The sequence below is a fragment of the Antrostomus carolinensis genome, unplaced genomic scaffold (assembly GCF_000700745.2).
Source record: "Antrostomus carolinensis isolate BGI_N321 unplaced genomic scaffold, ASM70074v2 scaffold11719, whole genome shotgun sequence".
NCBI lineage: Eukaryota > Metazoa > Chordata > Aves > Caprimulgiformes > Caprimulgidae > Antrostomus > Antrostomus carolinensis.
Window position 1 is genome coordinate 8,180 of NW_010340759.1, and position 24,827 is coordinate 33,006.

The 24,827-nt window shown below is 45.3% G+C and overlaps 1 protein-coding gene across 1 annotated transcript in view; it reads right to left on the reverse strand.

Moving 5' to 3' along the window:
* Positions 1-606: 606 nt before the first annotated feature.
* The window catches only part of LOC104531400 (mitotic arrest deficient 1 like 1), a 317,456-nt gene continuing 293,235 nt past the window's right edge, over positions 607-24,827 (reverse strand). The window contains exon 9 of the mRNA XM_029087049.1: positions 607-765. Within this exon, the coding sequence (XP_028942882.1) occupies positions 607-765 (159 nt within the window). The remainder of the gene's footprint in view (positions 766-24,827) is intronic.

Here is a 24,827-nt window from a genome sequence, read left to right on the forward strand (position 1 = left end):
GTGATGGCAGACTTGGGTGACTGGGTATCCTGAAAGTAATTTCAGCCTTGTTGAGTGACGAGCTGTTTGCCAGAGCAGGAGTTATCCACAAAGAACCTGCTGCTCATGACTGATCCTTCCCCAGGTCCCTGTCCTCAGGGACCAAGCCCTTGGCTCCCACTAGGAGAATACAACCAGGGGGGCAGGAAGCACCAGCCTCCTGCAAGGCTCACCTCTCTGCTGGGGCCCAGATTTGGGGGATTCTTTTGGGAAAAGCTGTGAACGGTGATGCTGTGGCTCCTCAAACCAGCAGTTCCCACCACATTCCCAGAGAGATGCTGAGACAGTCTGGGCAGGGATGAACATATTTCCCAGTTCAAAGGCAGAGTTTGGGTCTTGGCACAGGAGAGCTCTGGGATGGAGTCAGACTTGCTCTCCCACAGGAGGGAGCTTTTCAGAGAAATCGGTGGGGTTTGGGAATCAGCATTGAAAGAAGGAGGAAGAAGGAGCTCCCCAGAGAACAGAAGCAACCCAATACCATAAATTAAGAGTGGGAGGTGAGAATTTGTCCTCACTACCTCAAGTGTCCTGCCCAGGGGTGCTCCATGCCTGGCTGGTGGTGGGACACTAAGCAATGGTCTGGCGGCTGAAGAGGTCGAGGGTGAGGGCGCTGAGGAAGGCTGGGATGCTGTCCTGGCGAAGCAGGTGGAGTTCAATGAGCTCCCGGAGGGTTCGTGAGAATTCAGTTTCCAGAAGCTGCATTTTTCCACCGGAAGAGCTGGAAGCCTGAGGGAAAAGAAGAACAAGCCCATTAATACAGCAGGGTTTTAATCCACCTCCCGTGACACAGGGGAGAGCTGGTGCCATCGCCCTGAAGCCTCCTTCGGCGTGGATCTGCCTGTAATCAAGACACATTATCTGCTGCAGCGCAGGTGTTTGGCACACGGCGTCATCGGGCTGTTACTGAGTTCTGCATTTCCAATATCCCTGCGCAGGACCCCTGCCCGAGCTCCCCCAGGGACAAATGGTGGGGTGGGGAGAGGAGCAGTTTGACCATCACCATGTTGGGGTCACCATTGCCACCACCACCCAGGTCTCAGGTGGCAGGAGCTACGCGCAAGGGCTTTGTCTCCACGAAAACACTTCTATCTGAAGTCATTCTGCTTCTGTAAGAGGAAGCAGACCTGTTCCTAATTAACACAATTCCTTCCCAACGAGCTGCTGATCCACCCCACATCCCTAAAGTGTTTCTGGATGTTTAAATCAGCCCGGCAGTGCACAGCTGAGAGCTCCAGAGGAATTATTCTAGAGATGCTCACATGAAAATAAGGAAACTCAACATGTGGGAAGATATTACAAATCTCCTGCAACATATAAAACAAGCAAAAAAAAAAAAAAAAGAAAAAGCTAAATGCAAGAGAAATAAGGAATGCTTGAAGCCTCTCCCGCCCCTGGAGGCACCAAAGCTGCTTGTTTATTAATAAACAGCAAAAACATCACAGTGCAAATGCTAATTTTCTCCCCTGTCATTTTCCTCTTCAAAACGCTCCCGTTTCTAATGGCTCCGCAGCTCTGCTTCCCCTCGGAGCCGAGGGTGGGCAGGAGTGGGGCAGGACCCCCCCACAACCAAATGATGCCAAGAGCCAGAGCGGAGGATTGCCACATGAAGGGAAAACCATGGCTTTACCTGCTAGGAGAGAAGGGAAGCGATAACTGCCGAGAGCCCTGGGGAACCTGCTTGTTTCTGATTTCATGTTCTCAGGAGCCTGGACACATTTGATTATGAACTTCTCATGTATGTGTCACTTTGGATTGCGAAGAGCGCGAGGTACCGAGGATGCCCCTGTCACCCCTGAGCCAGGCAGGGAATCTAAACAAGGTTTCTGTGTAGAAAAGTAAATTAGCTTTTGTTTAAATCTCCTCTACTTCGGTTTGGTGGTTTTTCAGCGACAAAAATGGATGTTCAGTGCTTTAATCTGCTGTTTACTGGAGCTACTCAACTTGCTTTCTGCGCATCCGATGTGTCGCTGGGTCAGATTAAAGAGGCTGAGGAGGCAGAAAGCAGAGTTGGCAGCTGAAGAAGGCAGTTGGAGGCACAGGGAGGGATGTAATTCCACAATCCATGTAAAGCCAGAGGCTGTAGCGTAGCTCGGAGCTAGCACAGGGGCTGGGTGCTGTGAAAGCAGCACAGGTTTTGTTTTGCAAATCCCCCCTCCCCGGGTTCGGCTGATGGGAAGCACCAGTTCTGGAGGAAGGTCCGAGTATTAGGAATGCATCACTTGTGTCTCCAAAGTCAGCGCTGAATTGGACTCATCTAAAATGAGAATTCAAGCTCTGTATGAAATGCATGCTGCCTCCTTTGCAGATTTAAAACACTCTTTGGGCACAGAATTAATTTTCTAAGAATTTACAAGTAAATCCATTAATTGGTTTACTAGTTTAATTAATTAAAGCAAGTTCCTTAAGAAATTTAGCATCCAGTGCCAGACCATTTGCTTGTGTTTTATGATCTCGGAAATGGAGTAACATAAATGTTTTAAATTTCCCCTCTACTCTGAGCTCACTGGCGTCGTGGGTGAAGGCTACATTTGAATAATTTTTTTTTATGAGATTAATGGTAATTTTTCTCTACTATTCTTCATAACTGAAGCTTCCTCCTTCAGGAGAGGCAGAAGAATAATGTTCAGAGAAAGTTATGTGAACAAATGTGTGTTTCTGAGAAGACTCTTATTTCCTGTTGAGTTCAATGTGACTGTGGCTTCTCTTGACTGTTGGATGCTTCCCCGCCCTGTGGCCTCTGTCTCCCCAGGAACTCCAAAAAATCCAAAAACCCCAAAAAGCTTCCAAACCCCAGACTTCTTACCCAGGTTTCTTATGATCTCTTCTGTAACAGGAACAAGGTGAGAAGGCAGTCACTTGGAAAAAAGGCAATTCTTCCTCTCTGCCGGGAGATGTTTACACACTAGCTTTGAGGATGGATGCACTCGCAGTTCAGTTTATTCAATCTCACACTGCTTTTAAAAAAATTTAGAAACTTTTTCTTTTTTTTTTTTTTTTTTTTCTGGGAGTGTTTTAAAATTCCTGTCACTGTTACCTTACTTATCACTTGTTTTTATTGCTTTTTTTTTTTTTTCCTTCACTCATCTGTTCATAATGTAGTATAGACTGGGACACACAGATAGATTTGTTCCTTTGAGTTCAACAGCTGGATTACCTTTGCAGCGTGTGCTTTACAAATAAAGTGATGGTACAAAATAACAGCGATGTGTTCCCATTCATTCACAGGATCTTTTTTTTCAAATGCAAGTCTGAACCCTGCCTGGTGCACCCAGTGAGCTGCAGGCAGAGAGGGAAGCGCCGGGGTGGGTGGGGTGGGAGTGAGCAGGGATCAGGACAAGGCAGGGGGATGCGCAGGGATGTGTGGGAGCAAGAGGGGAAGGACGCTGGAGGGGATGCTCTGCTGAATGAACGCTGGAGGCTCTGGTTGTTTCATGCTGGTTTGGATCAATGCAGAGCATCCCTGTGACTCCAGCTCTATAAATCAGATTTATGAAAGATACAAAGCTGAAATTGCCGGTGGTTTAAAGCTGTGAGGGTGCTCGAGTCCTCCTCTTCACAGTTCATTGCTCAAACTCCCTCCACTCCTTTTTACTATTTTATTTTAATTCAAACAAGTCTCAATCCTCAAAGGAAAACTGGACACAATCCCTGCAAGAACTTGCAGGTGACAGCAGATACCAACTATTCACATGACACACTCCATGCAATGCAATCACCATTCACCCCAGTGATGCGTCCCTGGGAATTCTAAGTTTAGATGAAGCCAAAAGCCAACCAAGCCCATCTAGGAAGAAAATGTGAAGCTGAGGAATCTAAACAAGTGTCACTGATCCACAGGGACAGTCTATGAGTGAGAATGCATCAAGGGAGACCAGAGCATATTCAAATCGAGCCCTAACTGCTCCATGCCCAACACTCTTGAGATGCCTTACTCAGAGCTACATCACTGTTGGGTGTTGTTGCTTTTAAAGACAAATGTGAAATAAAAAGGATCAAGATTTAGAGTTAAACCAGAGACATGGGTTCAAAGGGCTGCCTAGGGAGGTGGTTGAATCACCACACAACACTTGGAGGTGTTTAAAAGATGGGTAGATGGGGTGCTCGGAGATACGGTTTAGAAGTGGACAGGTACGGTTGGACTCGATGATCTCAGAGGTCTTTTCCAACCAGGAGATTCTATGATTTTATGAAAGGAAAAGCTGAGCCTGTGAGTACCCCCATCCATCCCATAGTCAATGCATTGAAGAGTCAATGCAAGAGGAGACTTTGGGGACCACCATCACACTTCACTCCCCCTTCCCCACTGCGCTGAGCCTGCCAAGTGCAGCGCTTCACAAGAGATGCAAATATTCCCCCTGCACCCCAAGTCTCCCCAAGCACAGAGCAGCCTGGGCTGCTGAAGCTAAGTACTATGAGAATAACATCTCACAGGTACTCTTTACATAGACCTATATTGGTTTCTTCTAATTCATGGAAAAAATCTGCCTGGCTCACTAAACTACTGAGATTCAGGTCTATGTTATGTTTTATTCAGATCTCAAATACTTGTAAATGGAAAGATTCCAGCTCTTGCTCAGCTCTGTTGCCAGTTCAGTCTGATTGAAGGCCTATCAGGACCTTTTCTAGAACAGCAATGGAGATCAATCTTTGCCCCATGTCACCGCACGCTCGGTTCTGCTGGTGGGGGAACACAACTCCTGCCATAGATTGGAAGGGTGACACCCCGTTTTTCTCCTCGCAGGCTGTGCTACCCCATCGAGCAATCAGATCAGTGGGCAGGTTTCACTGTATTGGAGAACACAAAGAAGACAGGTCTATTTACCACGTGGTGACAAACTTGCAGTAACTGCTCCTGGATCTGCTTGGAAAAAGGAGCCGTTAGTACAATTGTTTTTTCCAGGAGTATCAAGATCAGCTGCCGCCTGCCAGAAAGAAACACCATAAATCTTCCTCTTAACCCTGGAAACTAGTAAATTATTCAAGGCTTTATAGTTTAGATATACATATAAAAGTCTCTCAAATAACCACCAACGTGGTGGAAAAGTGAGTTATTCTCTCCAACAGGAACCATCTCAGCAAGGAGCAGACAACGCAGAAGATGTGTGGGAGCAACAGGCACTCCCCAAATGGACCTGCTGGGGGATGGACCTGTAGCTGGCAGGACTAGGCTGGTAATGCAGCGATGTGTGGACCATAAAGGAGGCTTCTCTCAGCTTTTGTCACTTCAATGTGACACATACACATAGTCAGAGCTTCTGACTACACTGATTTTGCCAAGATGGCTCTTTGTCCCCATGATGCTGTTGCACAGAAACGCTCCCTGAAAGCCAAGTCCCAGCATTTACTTCTCCACTTGTTCCACCAGCTGAGAGGCAGATATGTCAAACGTTTGATAGTGTCTCCTTTGGTCATTTACAAGCTAATACATGGTTCACAAGTGCACTCTGGACTACAGACACCGATTTTTAATTTCTTGTATGCTCTTTTCCTCTTCTCTCTGGCATATTTTGGTAGCTAAAAATAAGGGATGCCCCTACAATGGCTCCAAAATACCATCAGCTATAAACTCACATGCAGTATGGAGAAAACATGGGGCAGAAACGTGGAAAAAGGGAGAAGAGGGCTTCAGCATTCAGTGCTTCCTGATAAATCTCACCTAGGCTCTCTTTCCCATGAAAGGTTGGACCAGATCATCTTTCAAGGTCTCTTCAAACCAGGGCTGTTCTGATTTCAGCATAAAGTGGGGATATTCTACCTCTGATTTCCACACCGAGAAAGCATAACTGCCTTTGGGAATGCGATCCATGCAGGACACGTGCTCCTGCAGCTTCAAACACAAACCCAAGTGCTGGAGGTAGAACTCCCAAATGGCTTTTCATTAAGCTGACAACAGTGATGTTAGAGCTTTGTGCCAGGCACAGCAAGCGAAAGAGTTGTGTCTCAGCTTTGGAACCCCATTTCAAACCCCTCTTTGGTGTGAGGAAGGGTGAGGTCTAGGACTTTGGCAGGGCTGCCAGGGTGGTCTTGGCACAGTCACAAGCCTTTGCTTTGCAGATGCTGCTTGGCCATGCTCTACGGTAGATGGTACTTTTCAAGGCTAAGATGTATTAGGGGTCAAAATGAGCAAGTGAATCATTGCCCAGTGACATTTACCCAGAGAATGTATCATGAAGGCTCCATCTCATCTGCAATGCTCCTTCCATAAATCACTGTCCATGCTGCATCCCTACACACAAGTTGTGTGAATACGCATGGCAAACAGCCCCGCGCATGCCGAGGGAAAGGACACCACAGCTTCACAACCGAGACTGTGCAGAGCTTCTCCTGCTCCATTCAGGTCCGCAGGCCTCTGGTGCTATGAACCATGCTGTGGCCATGCTCTCCTCTCCCTGCCCCAGTTCTTACTGTCATTTCCCTTGTCCTTGTGGTGCTCCTTACCCCACCCTGAAGCCCACTCTGATGTGGGTTATGCACATCTCCCCACCAGGTCAATTCCTTTGGCAATTTGCCTTCATCATTCAAGTCCCTCAGATTTCCTCTTTGTGCGGGACAGTAACTCCCTCTTCCCCAACATCTTCCTCCAACAGCAGAAGTCCTCAGGGTCAGCTGTGCTGTCAACCCCAAAACCTCTGCAGTGTTACCACCGTGGGTACCACAGAGCCTCTGCCACCAAGCACCCTGGGCCCCCTGCCTCCCTCTGACGCCTTCCCCGCAGCACCCACCCCCTACCTCAGCACCCATTAATACACATAAACCCTGTCACAATCCAAAAAATACCTATTTGAAAATATCTTTGAAGAAGTTGCCTGTTCTGACCTTTAAATGAGAAAATCCTTTTGTTTCTGCCTCTTGCTTTGGATGCTGAGATTTTTCGAACTGTCAAAAGCTGCCTTGTCCACGTGCAGATATTGAGGGGGGATGTACAGATGCCAAGTGGGCTGACACCCTCGCCCAGGTCTGCAAAGCTGATAAATCACTACTACGAGTCACTTCAGACAGGCACACACAGATACACCGAGCACAGAGCCAGCCAAAAAACTGGTGTCCAGCAAATACCCAGCGAAAACGCACGCGTGTGTGTGTGCACGCAGAGGTGGAAACTGCTTGCTGAAGTTATAACAACCCCAACACGAGGTTTTGAGGTCTAATTGCTCAAACTCGGTTCTCTCGGGTGATGATAACATTATCAAAATCCCTCAATTGAGTTACGCCTCACCAGTCAATCTCTCCTAAGCATCACGCGCTGCTCAAATACCAGGTCCCCAGGTAGCCACTAAATCACTTTAATTAGAGGCTGTTCATTTAAAATTAGAAAAATATATAAAAAACCCTCCCAAAACAACAAATTTACCAAGTTGTGTTTATGGCTGGAAATATTTATGAGGTTATTTAGCAAACTGTTTACTGGTTTCCTTCTTTTTTCATGGTAATGGGCAGGTTTCAGCTGGCCTAACAGGTCGCCGGCCCAAGGTAGCTCTCACAGGATGTGCAGCTCTTCATCAATCAAGTCACCTACCTTTCACAAATGACCATTCCTTGTCTGCAGCAAAGTTTTTCCCCCTTTAATATCCTCTTTGTAACCCAAAAGAGGAAGAGTACTTCTTTATAATAATTGCTTCTTGCTAAGACCTCTGACCTCCGTGTCGGCAGCTTGCTATATAAAGTGAATTTATGAGGCAGAGAAGGATGGATGCCTGCAAAGGGCCTTCCAGGAAATGTAATGAAAAAGCTGCTTTTAGCTGCTGAGCAAAGAAAAGCAAGCACCTGGCAATGCCAAGAAGAAAATTGAAAGCTGGGGTGGGATAAGTGAGAAACAGCCCTGCGTGCACTGAGATTTATAGCAAACATTTCCTTTCTCTTTCTTATTATTCAACATTGAGATGAACCACAACCCTACAATGTCTTCTGCACAAGAGGTCAGCTCATATACTTCCATCTTAATCAGAAACACGACCCAGGCACTATGTACGTGAGTGACAGAAGTGATGGAGTTCTGGATGTTGCACCAGCTCAGCGGCAAAGAAGCAGAGTAGGGCGTATTGCTCAGCAGTGAGTTTCTCCCTACAGCTACGTGTTTTGATCCATGTGAGCTCTCCTGCACCTGATGTAAAAAGATGAAACACGTGAAAAAGAGCAGGGAGAGGCACTGAGGCACCTGCACCCCTCTCGATGGGAAAAACTGGCTGGTGTCAATCCTGGGGGACGGTGCACTGCGCAGCGGAGGGCAAGTCAGCATCTTCTCTCAAAAGGTTTCTCCTACAGGTTAATGTCCTTTAGACTGTCAAATGTGATGCCATAAAAATAAGATCAAAGGCTTTAAAATAAGGCAAGCATATTTTTTGATTCATACTATTACTATTTTATATCTGAATATTCCTATAGAGCTTTTCATCCTGGAAGACAGGTCTTTGAACTGCTGTGATTTCACCTATCACTGAGGAGCAACCCCCAGGGTAAATTGTGACAGCTGTTATCAGGGTGCATTAATGTTACTCAACACTTCAGGACAGACAGAGACAAATATATCCAATTTAAATCATAGGTTTGAAGAACTACTGCTCAGTGTGGATTAATACCCATGCATTTTCCAAAAGTGCTTTGAGAATTTTAAAGGACAAGTATTGAAACTAAAATTCCCTGTCTCATCTGTAGGATGCATCCAGCCTCCCACCATTGCCCTGTAAATTGAACATCAGTATTGTCAAAGACGGAAGATGGTAACATAAATGATTCACCCGTAGCATCTACTTTTGCATCCACAGATTCTGATGGGGATCTCCAAACCAACAATCAAGGAGATTCACCCTGCAGAGATCTGTTGAGGTGATACCTAGAAATGGTTCAGCTGAATACAAGACTGGTGAGAGTAAATCACAGCAGATTATTCACTTCACAGAGAAAGGAAAATCACATGGAATGTCCTCTCTAAAGTAATACTGGCAGTTGGCTGCAAGTTAAAGCTTGAGATCATAAATTATAACTTTTTAGCAGGTCTCAGGACTGCTAAATAGTGTTTGCCAGCCAAATATGTTTATAAACATCAACCATGAAGGAGTGTAAACGAGAGCAAGGCACAGGGCTCACATAATTTTCCCAACCCCATCCTATAAAAATCCAGACTATGAAATTAAGCCTTTAAAGCCAATACCTCAATAAAAGGCTCAGGATCTTTACAAATCAGTGTCTCTCCTTGATGTATGGGGAAGCTGTGCTGATAACCCAGCCACAGGTATCTCTGCCCTACAACTAAGCCCTTCAGAAGATGCAGCCAAACGCACATTATCCCAACTGCTGTCACAACCATGCGCTGCAGAGCTGGACCACTCCAGCACCCAGGCTGCTGCTTTCCAACCATCTGTGAGGTGACCGTATTGGACTGGTCAAGCTGCAGAGCGAGGAGCTAACAAGCATTAACAACATCTAGCCCATGTGTTCTGCCTAGTAAAACGCCAACCCATCTGTCTGCAACATTAGCAACTCCATAGAAGCCATATGCAGGAGAGACATAAATTAGGGAGAGAAAAATCTCCCGTTACTTCCTCTGAAATGACTCTGCAGTTGCAGCCTGCAATGTTAGGGACTGGGTGTCATTTAAATGCTGTTTTCCCAGCCAAATCACAGCCTCATGTAGCTCTCCAGCCCTGCCATCCAGAGGCAGTTTCTGGTCTGTGCCTGGCCCCAATGAACGTGGTGACTTGGCACAAAGAGAAATGTAGTTGCAACTCAAACCAGGTCCCAAACCTCTCGCCCAAGAAAGCCAGAAGCAGACTTGGGGGAGATACCAGGGACTGGCAATTAAACCCAGCACACAAGAATCCCTCATTTAGACAGGGAGCTCATCTCATTAACCAGCCAAGTTGCTTATCATATTCCTCTCCATCTCCCTTGCTGGGAGGAGAGCTGAAAGCAATGGAGGAGCAGAGAACCAAGAATATGGACTTTCTGGAACATGAGAAGGAAGAACCTATGGGAAAAATGCAAGAAAAATCATCTGTGTGGGCTTTACTTAAGATGGCCTAGTTTCCAAAGTGGGGAGATACTCCACTTGTGAACTGCAGCTGTGAGCATGAGGTCTACAAGAGACCATGAGCCACGAAGTTCACAAAACCCTGCACTGATGAAAGACTGCTGGAATCACGGTGAATTCTGATGGCAACTTTTTGCAAGCTGTTGTGTTGCCTGGGAGATAGGCACCCACCCCCCAAAGCAAATCACTGCTCACCAACAGGCAGAACTTGCTGGAGCCCTCACCGCTCACCAAGTCACAACCAGGCATGTGCTGTTCCTCTGCTCAGCTGCTTCTGCATCATTCTCCTGCCAAGGGCTGTGCTTTTCCTTCTCTGGATCAGAGCTACTAAGCAGGAAAACTTAAGACTCACCTCAACTGAAGTGCCTGCACATGACATGGGATGCAGACTCACCAGCTGCCAACTGCGAAAGAACTCCCTGGTTTGGGAGCTGGCATCTAGTTTTGCAAGTGATGGAGAGTGAGTGTGCACTGGAACAGTTAAATGAGCAGATCACACATGCCTGCGAGACACGTCTCGCTGAAATGACTGCTACTCTGTGATACAGCAGACACCAGCGTGTGATTAATATGTTTATCCTCATCTTTTTGGTATTCTTCTGGAAGTCTTGTCATAAGCAGGTCTTGTCATGAGTGGGGTGGATGGAAGGCTCAAGAACAGAACAAGAAGATCCTGTGACCAATAATGGCTCAAGAGACTGTAAGTGATAAACTTAACGACAAGCAGACAATTAGACCTTAGATATGTGGCTGAAGGATGGGGTGGTATATGGAGCATGCCTGTTCCCGGCTCATTGAGTTTGCAAGGCTTGTGGGGGAAGGAGTAACAGATGGACCTGATGGCAGATTACAGCTGAAATTCTCACCATGTTTATTCATTACCCTCTTCTAGCTCTTGTTTGTCATAGTCTGGCACCCCGGGATAAAATGCAGGTTTTAAGCCTTACATCAAGGAAATTGGTGACACATATTAGTCACCTCTGCACAGAGCCAGTGCTCTGTGCTACAGTCAGTGCTACGAAGACCAAAGCCACCGCTCAACTAGGAGAAAGAAGAACCGATCAATAATTACCTCTTCTTATGGGACTGTGTGACTCACTTATAGTTATGATCTGCCAAAGTGGAATTTAAGTGTTAGCTTTGCAAATAGCCCTAGTTGCCGTTGCAACATGAATAACCAAATTTCACAATCCTAGTGTGAGTCGGGGAAGGCGCTTTCATCGCTTTCTCCTGCTTTTTTGCTGGCTCACATTTTCTTCCTTTTTCTTCATTTGAAATCGCTGTCATCAGCACGACTGTCAACAGGACCAAAGGAAGCAGGAGTTGTCACTACCCAGGAAAGCCAAAGAAGGAAAGTAAAGTTGATTTTTGAACATCCAAAATGTTTTTCTTGTGTCTTCAAGAATGAGCTTTAACCCTTAAAAGCTCACAAACCTCCTGCGGGGAAGCACATTTCTTAGATTGCATCTATAGCCACAAGTCAAGATTTATGCTGGGGGAGAAGATATCATCATTTCAAAAATGTCACCATTTCTTTTTCAACTTTGAGACTTTTGAGTGCATGGAGCTGGTGGTTACCAGTAGCTGTACTGGTGGACCTACGTAACCAGACTGGTAGTCCACAGGCAGGAAAATCTGAAGATCAAGACAGTCAGGAAACTAACCAACTGCCCTGCGCAGGTTGGGTATATTCTGCGTTCAGGAAATTGGCTTTTAATGGGAAACCCAATGTGAAACAAAGAATCACAGGACTCTTCTCTCCTTGAGCAGATCTGATCTCATCATAGGAACGAAGCCCACAGCGAAAGAGACAGAGGCTGCAGCTAAGGAGTGAATAAATAGGAAGATTTCAGTATTCAGTGAAAAAGGAAAAGAAATTCCATTGTGTCCCTTGAGGGGACACTCAGACCTTTGGGCTACGACGCATTTGCTGAAAGCTTCTGCTGCTGCTGCCTGTGCTGTCATTTGGCACTAACCTCCTGAAGAACATGGCAAGACAGCACTGCTGGTTCTCATGTCTGGATGAACATGCTCCTCTTCCCGTAGCGAAAAGGAGAGGTTTTCTATTTAGTGAATGCACCATGTTCGAGCAGCCTCCGAGGAACCTGCCTCAGGCCCTGGCCCTCCCCATCTGACACACATCTGACTGGTTGTCTCTTCCCACTGGTGTTCTCCTACTGATGTGCTGCCATCCGCCAGTCAGCTCCTTTCGCTGGAGGTGCAGGAGGGGGGAGAAGATTTATGCAGACACCATGTATGCAATTATGAAAACAGAAGACAAGACACTCGGATATCACAGAAATTGCTGCATTTTTGCTGGCAGGCTTTTTGCATGATCCAGGAACAGCTGTCATGCTCCAGCCTCTCTCATCTGAGCTCCGCTACCACTTCAGCATCCTTCCACATCCTTTAAGAGGGCTTTCTTCCCTTCCCTTGTGCAGCTTGCTCCAGATGCCACAGCAAAGCAGGCAGTAGCACGGGATGCAAAGGGGAGACAGCATGATTGGTTTTCATAGCAGCATTAAAATGTAATGTTCACTTCTGTAGGCAAGATGCTCCTAATTAGCAATGACCTCGAGGCAACTAAGCTGCTCAACCAGCAATCTCTCCCACTCTTGAGCTCTTTAAAATTTGCCCTTTTCCTGTGCCAAATCTTTCGGCAATCTTCCCTAAAGCCCAGCAGTGATCTGCAGACATACGCACATGTCGTCCAGTATCTTCTGGAGAAAAGTGGTGGTGGGGAGCTGCTATGGAGCTTGGGTTTTATATCTTCTCCAACCACATCCCCCACTCTGCATAATGTTAAGGAAAGGAAAGGACGTGCCTACAAGTTTCCCCACCAGATCAGCTCCTGCTGTGAACTCTGCAGCCTGTTACTCCCCACATCCTCCTGGTTTTCATCACTCCATGCTTATGTTTGCTTTTGTAAATAGATTTAACCTTTCTAAAATTAACAGCAGAAGTGAACTTCTTTTGGCAGAAGATCAGCTTTAAAAAGATGGAGGAATATAACATTTTCCAAACATTTGAAAACCATAGACTAAAGATATGTGTTAAGTCTCTGCAGTGCATGCTGTTTTTGCTCATTATTCTGAATGTTAATACATTAATAGATCCTCTCCTGATTAACGGCTGTACTAGGCTCTCTTTCTAGGAACACATATGGTTCCTTCTTGCCACAATATTGGAATAGAGAGCCAAAATATTTAAACAGTAACACTAATAAAAGATTTTATCCCCCCCACCCCTATGTAAATAACTATGGTTAGAGCCAACCCTTAGCTCTAAATGCTTCTTATCTTTCAAAAAGTTCTTAATCAAATCTGAACATGCTGTCTGAGGCCCATTGGAAATAATTGGGCTGTCTGTGGTTACAATAGCAGCAATAAAGCCACTGTCTAACAGTCACTCACCCTGCAGGATGCTCTGTGTCCGGCTGAAAGAAGCACAGACTGGTTGGGCATGTAATGAAACGGGGCTTTTACAGCTTAGCATGTGGCTGCACGGCTGGTTCTACCTGCAGGGGTAGAGGAGGATCCAGGATGCTGCGTGCAAGGAGTGGGAACACATTTTTCTTCCCCTATGTCTGCAAAATTAAAGTACTGCCCTGAATTAAGATGATTTTCAGGGGACTCCAAAAGCTTCTCTCTCAGCTGTCTGCACTCAGCAGCATTCACCCCACCTGCTGAAGGACATGGGAATTACCCAGCAAACAGCTGGCAAAGTACGGCAAAAAATTCTGGTAGAGGTTATCGGGCTTGTCTTAAGTCATATGTCAATTGCCAATGCAGAATTGCATAAAAGATTTGTTCCTCCCTTATTTTTCCCATGCTATGCCATTACCTTCCCCTTCTGCCACAGGTCCTGTACAAGTCCTACTTGTCTAATGCCATCAGCTGCTAAGATCAACAGCAGTTTCCACTCTGTGCTGCTTGCCACACAGCTCATCAGCCCTGTTAGTGGCTAAGAGTGACACAACCCATCTGCAAGCAAACCCCTGTAATGTAAAAAAAAACCTTTTTAAATTTCAAGGAGTGAGACTTGCAAGGGGAGGGGCTCCAGGTTTGTACTCCAGAAAACATTTATCACTACAGAACTGAAACGTGGTGTGAAAATAAAAGCTCTCGAAACCCGCTTTCACACATTCCCCAGCGCGCCCAGAGGTGTTCCTGCTATGATACACCTAACAATGCTCTTGAGAATTGTTTTCACAAGCTAAAAATACAAACAAAACAGCAAAAGAGTCAAGAAGTATTTCTTCAAATGCCTGGAATCTAGGCTATTTGTGCTCTAAATACGTTGTAGAAACAGCGTTAATGTATATTCAGATGTTACAGAAGGCCACAGGAAAAGACCTCAGCAAACAGCGAGTGCTGTAATACAGAGCACGTCTCAACTAAAGTGGCGGGTTTATTTTAGATCACTGACCTCTGTCCTGCTCAACCAGACGATAATTTTGCAATTCAAGTTACATTTATTTGTGTCTATATAAATGTACATGAGACACTTGCATTCTTTCTTGTGTAAAAAACACAGGGAAAGCAGAAGATGCAGATAAGCACACAAGCAGATGAGTTTCCTTGGAGGTTTCATAGACAAAAATGTTTAAACAAAGTAATTTAAAACCAGAAAGAATCTTACAAATGAAGTGCTGCTACACGACACATTTCACTTGCTCATTTTCAGCCTCGTTTGAAAAAAAGCCTCAGAGGGAACCAAACCACTTTAGCTGCTGCTTCCGCATTCCTGACATCATCTGGAGAACTTCATCAACCTCCTTCCCTACCAGTTACACACCAAACTTTACAGAACAAGTAAGTCTACAGCACTGAGAATTAAAAACATTAGTCACCACTTGTCACACCTCTGAAAGGCAGGGAAGCACTAGCATTACCTGAGATCGAGAGACAAGAAGAAATGGGACTGTACATCTGCGAGGCTACGCAGAACCACGCAAAGGTCTTGAGTCCATTTGCCTCCTCTGCTGTAGATACCAGAGCTCTCTCAAACCACAGGCCTGGAGGGGCACGTGTGAGATGTGGGTTTAATAATATTTTGTAATAAATCAACCAAAAACTCCACATAACACAGAAGGGATGCTTGTGATAAAGCCTGCAGTGATGCAGAGAGGCACCTGCAGCCATCCCAGGCTGGAGCGAGGGAAGGGCACTTCAGGGTGCAGGAGGCTGTTCCAGCCCAACAACCGACCTATTCATCCCAATGACTGCTCCATTCAGGACAAGCTGATGCATCGTTCCCACAACAGGACCCTGCAAATAACTTTATTTAACCAAGAAAACAGCTTTGTGTTGTTTCTAAAGGCAAACAAATCGAGCTTTGGCTGCGGAGGGCTGAGCTGTGTTTCTCTCAGTGCCAATAAAAGCTTCAGGACTGTGGAGGAGACTTAGGAGACTGTGTTTGCCTTCAGTCTCCCATGGATCATATCTGAGCAGAAAAAAGGGCTCATGCAGCACAACAGAGTGGGTTGTAACTGTACAACAGTTTTGAGGCTGTTTCTCTCGAGTTCTTAATGAATTATTTTTAATTTAGTTAAAGATTTCCCACAGTTTACTGGCCTGCAGTGGGAGTGGGGCATCCTGGGGAGGGGATGGTGAAGCATAACATTTCTCAGGTTATTATACATATTATATATTCTCATATACTTACTCAAGGCAAGTATAGCATTTCTGATCAGGGAAGATGCTATTCATTTGCCTTTTGTCATTTTTCAGCATACACATGGTCTCACCTGTGGCTGAGCTCTGCCCAAAGATGCAAATACAAGTGTTTCTGTGCTGGAGATTCCTGCCTGTGTGCTCCAGACAAAAGGTGAATGGGGGAACAGTTCCTCAGAGAAGAGATGCAAAGTGCCCAGGGTCACACAGCAGGTCAGCAGTGGAGCCAGGAGCCACGTACAGCTCCTGCAAGACCTCCAGAAACACCCAGGCTGTGAAACCTCTGCCATGACGGTGCTAAGACAGAGGTGGATGTAATGAGATGGATTTATTCTTAAGGCGCTATGCAGGGATGCACAATTCTTTTTTTTCAGTGCCCAGTTATTTAACCTTAATGTTCCACTGACATTATTTTTTGCATAGAATTTTTTGTACGTGTCTATGGATGAATCTGCAATATATAAACAGCGAAGATCAGAGGTGACCTTTTCTGTTTGTGCATGTGGAGGTTCATACAGCATGAGGGCTAGCTAGGAGGCTGAAGTCATTAAGATATGTTCTCATCTAAAGTTTCTTATAAATTATTTGTAAGCTATTTTCTCACTTATTTTGTTATAATACTCCCACATACTCACCAACCAGTAAAAATAGCTTAACTGTGAATACATGTTTCGGAAGTCTGTTTGCCTATTTTTCTTTTGTGCAGCAGCTGCTGTTGCCATGCTGTCGTTGCTATGTTTTCCTTTTGCTTTCCTTTTCTTAAGAAGAGAAAATAAAAAAAAATCTATTCCCTAAACATGCTAGGCTCAGTTCATGCAACAAAATACCTGAGATAGAGCCTAGAGGAATATAACATAATCTGGCTGGAAGAGCATACCTTATGTGTAGAAGGTCCTCTTGACAATAATACACACATTCTTCTCTGAAAGAGTTAATGAAACTAAAAATACTATTTAGATAGACTATCAAAAAGCTTCAGGTAAAGATAATTAAAAAAAGAATATTAAAGTATCTTATAAATTGGGCAGTGAAAGGTAAAACTCCATGTTGAATCAAAAGTTGATAAGCAGATAGGGGGAAAAAAAAGATTTAAAAGAATAGATGTGGCCAAGTCTCATCTGGAAGGTAAGACAATGAAGTTGCTCAATAAGCTTGTCAAAATAGTCCTTAAAGCTTGACAGCTAAAATTTGGCTCTGTGGGATGGCCCTGAGAAATGCACATGCTCCTTTCAAAGGCCACAGATCCAAGGTGCAAAATTTAACTCTGGGCTGTGAGCCCCAGGCTGCCACCTTCTGCCTCTGGTCCCTGCATGAAGAGCAGTGGGAGTTTGCTGAACTGGGGTTGGGGTTCAGCACATAAGCTCTGGAATGATGTTGCTTTGGGTCGTCCATCCCTCCTTTGCCTCTCAGCTCCAGAGGAACTTGGATGATCCTTCCACCCTCAGTCTCCTGCTAGCCACCATGGAGGTCCAGGGAGGAGAGTGCCAGTGTGATGACAAGAATCAATAGTTTCAGCTCGACAACTGATGACTCAGGAGACAGAAAAAACTACAAGATGGCAAAATGACTTAGGTGGGTCAGAAGTGTGAACTGTGAGGGATTGAGAGGGCCTGTGAAATTTGGGTCATTGGGCCCCCCTACGGCAGAAGAAATTCAATAAAAACAAGTGCAGTGTAGTCCATGTTGTTCTGCCAATTTAGAGGACTCTTAACATGCTGATGGGTTTGGAAATGATGTCACCTCTCAGAATAAAAAGCCAACTGCCACTGTGGCCAGCTTAAAGACAGATTCTCAGTGTATGGTGTCACTCCAAACAGCAAGTAAGATGTCAAAATAAAATGTGCTGGGTTTTTTTTTTTTTTAAAAGGCTAGAAGTACCATGTCATGTTTTTATACAAGTTGAGAGCATGTCCTCTTCTCCTGGGCAGTGAGTCAGCCTTAGTGAATTCAGTACAAAAGGAACGCAAAAGATAAATTAGGTTTCCCTTGTTTGTGGCATGTGCAATGTAACCTGCCTCTTTCCTCTGAAGATCTCCATCACTGACTGCATCCCTGGGTCACCAGGACAGACATTAAAGGCTGGAACAATTTACTGCAGAATTAAGAAGGGCAACAGTAAAATAGAGATGGGCAAGGTGGCGAATGCTGAGTAGGATGCTGCGCCAGAAAAGACTTCCAGTATTTCAGGTACTCTTCAGCTATTACCTTCCCCGACTGAGGTGAGCCAGAGTTACAAAGCACAGCCAGATTCAAGATGCCCCCTTCTCTTTCTGGAATATGTCTTCATTAGCTGCCACTTTTCTGCATGGAAAATCATGTTTCCACAGGCCAAAAAACCCCCAAGCCCCCACCTGCATGGGTCATGGGTGCTACTCCTGACTATAAACTTAAAGCACAGCACCATGTAGACCAGTACTGCATTACTCCTGCCTTTACCCACACCACAGCAGCACCCCCAGACTTTGGGGTCTGCCAAAGACCGTCTTCCTCATGCCACCGTCCATGAGGACCACCACTTCCAGCCATAACAAAGAAATCATATAGAGCTGTGTAGTCCTGCCATTAAGACCTGGGAGTCAAAAGCTTCTGACTTTATTCCTCACTTTGGGTCCCAGCATGAACTATACAAGCAGCATCATTTCTCTGCATCTCAATATCCTCACCCTCCACTAGAACTAATAACAACTCCTCCACCAAGCAGGCATGCTGTGAGAATCAATTGGTATTTGTAAAGCCCTTTGAGAAATGTGAGGCACAGTCTGTATGTGAAAATTATTGATATGATTCATTACCAGGCATTCATCCTCTATTTATACAACTCCCAGTCTATTACTAAATATTATGTCCATTTGAATATTGAAATCACTGCTGCTAATAATTTCTGCTAATGTTACACTGGTCTTTCAGAGGTGGCTTTTTTGACTTGAATGGGAGAATTGTGGAGGCAGTGAAAAAGGGAACAAATGCCAGAAGAGGAATTAAAAAGAGGACAACAGCTCTGTGCAGGCTTCTTAGAAAACAATAAAAAAATCCATTTAACAAATAACTTTGTGCTAACACTTATCTGATTTTTCTTCCCATGCTCTTTCTTCTCAACTGAATTTGTATGAAAATCTGATCTCCATTAGTGAATTATTAGCTCTTGTCTGTGAAATGAAAACGAGCAAACCCTAGCACATTGTGTCTCTCCAGACAGACCACTCGCTCCTCACACGCTGGCCTGAGTGACGCCTGAGCCCCCTCTCCGTGACCAGTGGGGATGCTCCACCTGAACCACCGTCCTCCGACCCCTCAGTCACCAGCTCTGACATTCTCCATGCCAGTGCCCTGCCTTTTACTTTGCCGTGCTGCTCAAAGCAGCACAATCTGGGACTACTCAGAAAACTCCATTTCTGAGAAGAGAGAGCATATGTCTATACATTATCTATTTATTCACACACTGAGGCATGTTCCCACTCCCGAGACACACACGGTATGTTCCGACTTTCTCACTCCAGCATGTTTTGCAAATCTGCTCTCCGCCCCCTCTATTCCCTCGTTTCACTTTATCAGTATCTTGTTTAAGGGAAATGCTGCTTACTGTAAACTGGAAACGTTAACATCAGGTCAACAGACCATTTATTAGGAAGCAGCTGTGGGAGAGGGAGCGATGGGGCACAGCTATTTTCCTGTCTCAGCTTCTTCTCCTTCCAGCTGGAATATTTATTTCCTTGCTGTGATCTTTCTCCTCACTCTTTGCGCTGACAAAACGCTGCCAATATCTGCGGTGTGGGAACTCAAGGACAATCGATATTTCGTTTGAATCAAACACAATGATTTTTTTTTGTTTTGTTTTCAAAGCTCAACATTTTGCAATTAAACCTTTCAACACATGGGGAAAGTTGAGGTGGGGGTTCTTTTGTGAAAGGCAGGAGGGAGCAGCACAGAAGTAGAAACCAGAGCAGACCAGCAGCGAAGCCAATAGAAATATGCTGCATCTTTTCTGCTTTTTAATACATTTTTTAAGAGAAGTGAGATCTTTGATTACATTTTTGATTAGGAGAGACAGGCATTGCCCTGCCCAATGCACAGTTAGAGGGAAAGGAGCCTTTCATGTTCATAGATATCAGACATCAAAACAGCCATTCCCAACTCTTAAAAGGATCAGACAAAACTGCAGCTCAAACTGTGCCAGGGACTTTGGTGCAGGCAGGTTCCCGGCGGAAGGCAGTCTTAGAGCTGTAAGAAATCATGTGGATTCCAACACTCCCATTGAGTGTGGGGAGAAATATGGGGAATTTCTCCCAGGGAAATCCAGGATCATTGTAAGGGCATTTTGGGATGAGAAGACTGAGAGCCATGACAGCCAGGCTGCAATGGGAGCTGCCAAAAAGGAGCTCCTAGATGTAAGGAAAGAGTTGCTGCTCCATCAGAGGGTCCGGGTAGGATAGCTCAGTGGGGAAAGCAGCCAGTGAAGCAGAAACGATAGCACGATTTTTACTTACATTACAAAGAGGTCACACCTTCCCCTTTCTCTCCTTCCTGAAGACTGATGGGCTTTACTGGACCTCCCAAACATGCTGATGCCCAGTTGTGGGATGAATACACTGACAACCAGCTCCACTGTGCAATGCAACTGGTCTACGTGTTTAGAGCTGCAGTGTCCCACGTGGCCTCCCTGCTTTAGAGGTCACCTTGGTTCCCTGATAACCTACAACAGTCGAATTGCGTGAACAAGAGATTAGAGTTCTGATCTTGCACAACTCCAATTGAATACTAATAACAGCAGAACGGTGTCCTGGCTTATCCCTCACCATCACTGCAACGACCCTTCATTTGGCTGTGGGATCTGCAAAATCTCAATGGCTGGAACGAGACAGGATAGCAAATCAACTCATCACTTCATTCAGAGTTTAGTTCAGCCTGGATTCAAGCACATTCTCCTGTCACAGCTTGCCAGCATGTGTTACAGAAGCAAAAACCCAAACCCTTGACAGCTTTTCAAGGTCCATGGCAGGAGCTGCCTAGGTTGGTGGCAAATATGATGACCATCTTACCAGAATTTGGCTCAGCTGTGCAAACAGATGTCCTGACAGCATGGCTGCACCTGAAGCTAACCTGGATGTTAACTCAGACACCCGAACCTTCTCCATGCCTCCCAGATGCTGAATACTGACCCTCAACCATAACATGGACTTGCTGGTGCAGAAGCAGTCATATCTCATCACACACAGTCTTACCATCATCCTGTTTCTTCTTTCCAGAAGAGTGTCCTTCAAAGCATTGCAGCACCACCTCACCTCTGCCATCATCCTTCATCTTCCCTCTAAGTCAGGGTATTATGTAGAGACAGCATTGGGACTGTGCAGCCACTGACACCAGTGTAACATCTAGCCCAGCCTGTCTCTGTGGCCTCCATCCTTGGCTGGCCCAAAGACCTGGCAGCAGTGATCCAAACGGCCTTAAGCTGGCTCCACGCTCAGACCGATAACAACCAGGTTGTGATGGACAATTGTTCCTTCTCTGAAAGCTGCCAGCACCGCTGCAGATTTTTATCCTCTTTTTCCCTCCTAATACAGCAATAATGTCAGACCAAGGAAGTCTGGGAGACGCCCACAACTCACTCTCAACAGTAGGTTGACATCCAGCCCTACATCTACATTAAAGGTGAGCACAGCCATCACTCAAACAGCCAAGCGCTTGGGTAAGATAAGTGCTTGGATGAAAAACAGCTGGCTCCATCTCAGTCTGGACACTGCAGAGCTGCTGCTGGCAGCGAGAGGATCTGCCAGAAAATTCAACCCCATCTTCCACTGAAGTGCCATATCTATCTATCTGGGAGATGAATGGCCCTTATTTCCTTCTGCACACACCACTGCTGCTGATACACACCAGAACTGGCCACAAATGCCGCTTCCCTAGTTCAGACCAGCCAGGGGGTTGCAGCCTTTTCATTCTTCTGTAGGCTTAGCTAGTGGGATCTCTGCCTCTTCCAGAGGGTGTCATTCACATGCACACTTCTCACCCAGATCAGCTCACAGCAGCTTGTCCACTTAGCACAGAGGCAGGTGAGAACCCACTGTACTCCAGTGCTGTGCTGTATTGGCTTGCCATTAAATAACAGATACGCTGCCATTGATTTCAGTTAGATTTTTGTTCCTAGCAAACTCTCTAGAAGTACTTAGCCCAAAGCCTGAAGTGTTTCTGAACGCACGCCCTCCTTGTTTTCTGTTGTTTATTGATGTATTCAGTATCTCTTGGTGTAGAAGACAGACTGGAGGAACACAGCCATCTGATTTCCTCCACCAATGCCACCAATGGGATCAGAACAGCAACAGGAGCACGGCTATTCTGTTGCTCTTGCAGTTTTTTTCCTCTGTGAGACATGTAGACCTTTGATTGTGTTTGAGGCTTTGATTTCAGTAGCTGCACCGATTTGATGACACCACCAATTGTTATTTTTTAATCTTTAACAAACAATGGAGAGCTGCTGAAGCTGCAAGCACAGCCCCATGCAGTGATTAGCTGCATGGTGGAAGAAAAGTAAGATTGCCCCAACATTTTGGCATGAATAACAATGAGGTAGATAATTTTTCTAGAAATGCTTTCCTGTGAAGTAGCCTTTAAAAAAATGCCAGTAACATCCCAGAGATATTCAGTCCTCTGGATGATGAAGAAGAAACCACAAATTACTTCTTTCTGCAACCTGCATAAACATTCCCACATGTGGTCTCAGTGTTAGAGGATAATCTCAAGGTATAGAAACAAATACAGCAGGCCACACATGCCACGGAGGACTTGTACAAACATCTCCTCCTAAGTACAGCTCTTTCCTGCAGACTTTTGCCCTAGGTCCTGCTTACCCACATGCCATCAAAACAGACTAAACCCAAGACCCCAAGCTTCACGCATAGCACACCTGTTGAAGCAGGTTGGCCTGTATTGTCATGCTACAGAGAGGGACAGAGTGAGGAAAAATAAGGAGAAAATGAACTATCTAGAGGAAATGTGTGTTGGTGAAGAAGAGGGCAGGCACAGGATGCGGCACAAGGGAGTTAACAGGCACCGGCTGGGCACGTTCAGCTCAAGCGAGCATTATCCCAACCAATTTATATGTAACCACCTTAGTCGAAATACCACTTAATTTAAAACATCCAGGAAACAAAATAATGTCTTCAAGGTCAGGTGGGGCCAGCTTGTTAAGGGCAGGACAATTTTATTTCCCGCTGACTTGCCACCCATACTAATGGTCCCTTCACAAGAGTGCTGTCAAGGTGAAAAGAGCAACACACAACTCTTAACTCAAAAGAGCCTGTGACGTGCAACGAAACCATCTGCAGCTTCACTCTCATGGCTGGTACAGTCGTTACAGCACAGCTCCCAGTCCCCAACGGCCACCTGCCTGCAGACCCTTCTGTTAAGTTGGAAATGAGAACAGAAACCTTTGAGAAACACTTCCAAAGATGAGCTTCTGGTTCCCCTGCTCTTCAGCCGTGCATCTGGATCGATGCAGGGCCCCAGGGGAAGGGACCTCCCTCGACAGCACAATGGCACTCTCCATACAGTTATTTGCAAGCCACATTAGACACAAATGGCCTACAATTTCCCCTTTGGCCCAGGTTCCTGTGCTGCTGCTGGCACACACCCTAACGCTATTGAGGCTGAGGACAAGAAAAACTCAACCCACTGGTGCTGAGGGACGCCCAGGATCTCGGAGCAGTGTGAGGTATCAATGGAGCAGCACACAGCCATGTGGCCATCTTTCCCTGCTCTTCTTCCCATCCATAAACACCTCACTGTTTCCACGAAGGTCAAGGTATTAGAAAGTAGGAAGGTGTAGTTTTTCATATGAAGAACTACACAGAGGCAATCAGGAGACAGCTTCTGCACCAGCCGCAGGACGGCACCCGGTGAGCACGAAGCCCAGAGGCAATGCCCAACTTGATTAAAATGAAGACCTACTCCTGCATGTGCTGTGCTGCCTTGTACTCATGCTGTTCCTTGGTTTTTCAGTTTGTAAAATAGAGGAATACTTGCTGTACCTCACAAGGGTCCTGGAAGGCTTAATTCATGTTTGTGAAGAGCTCTCAGATCTTAAATTGGAAAGCATGAGAAAGCACAAGTTGTTATTATAATCGCATTATTAAGTGCTGTTAAAAAAAAATAATTCAGCTTACATTTTGTAGAATTCAGGTCCTTCTTCAGACTAGCTTTATGTCCCTTGACACATGTATTTGACAATAACCCAAACAGCCTTGATCTTTTATTCCCAGCAGGGTTTTCTTTATACCTTAATGAGGTCTCTTCTTAATCTTTTTTTCCAAAGGATAAACACCTCATCTCAGTATAACCAAATTCTCTGAGCTGCTACATGTGAGCTTGGTTTTCCTCTGCCAGACTGGGTCTGCTTCTGTAACACCAGTCCAGTAAGGGGTCCAGACTGGTCAGGAGGAATATGGGTGGGATCTCACACATCCCTCACAAGATGCCACTTGCGGATTTGCATACGAAATCTCTATTTCTGCCAGTTAGGACATTACTGAAATATTTTACTGCTCCTGAGAGCTGTGCCAGTTATTTAGTCCCAAACACAGCAGTACTTTTATCCCTCTTGTCCATAATGCCTGATCTTCAACCTTATCTCTGTTTCGTAGCACAGGATGCTCCCAGGATATATTCCTGACTACATTTCTGTCTTCAGACTCCAATATTTCACTTCTCTTACCCTTACCCTTAGCATTACTGAATCACCCAGAGATCTACAGCCTTGGTGATACTGACTTTCTTCTTTCCTCAGTCCTTCTCTCAGGTTTCCCTTTTTTCCCCCTCCTATCATCTGCAAACTGCATCGTTTTTATCTTTTGCTATGCTGGAAATCTTATCATGAAAGAGAGACTTTTCTTTTTTCTTTTTTTTAATTAGTACTTGGTAATATCACCAAGCTGTGAGTTTACAGCTTTGTAGATCTTATATTTTTGACACTAATTACTCACAAAGGCTTTTAAAGCAGCATTTCAACATAGCAACTGCCATGACTGTAATTAAGTAAGAAGCAGCGATTTTTTTTATTTTTTTTAATTTATTTATTTTTTTTTTTTACATTTCAG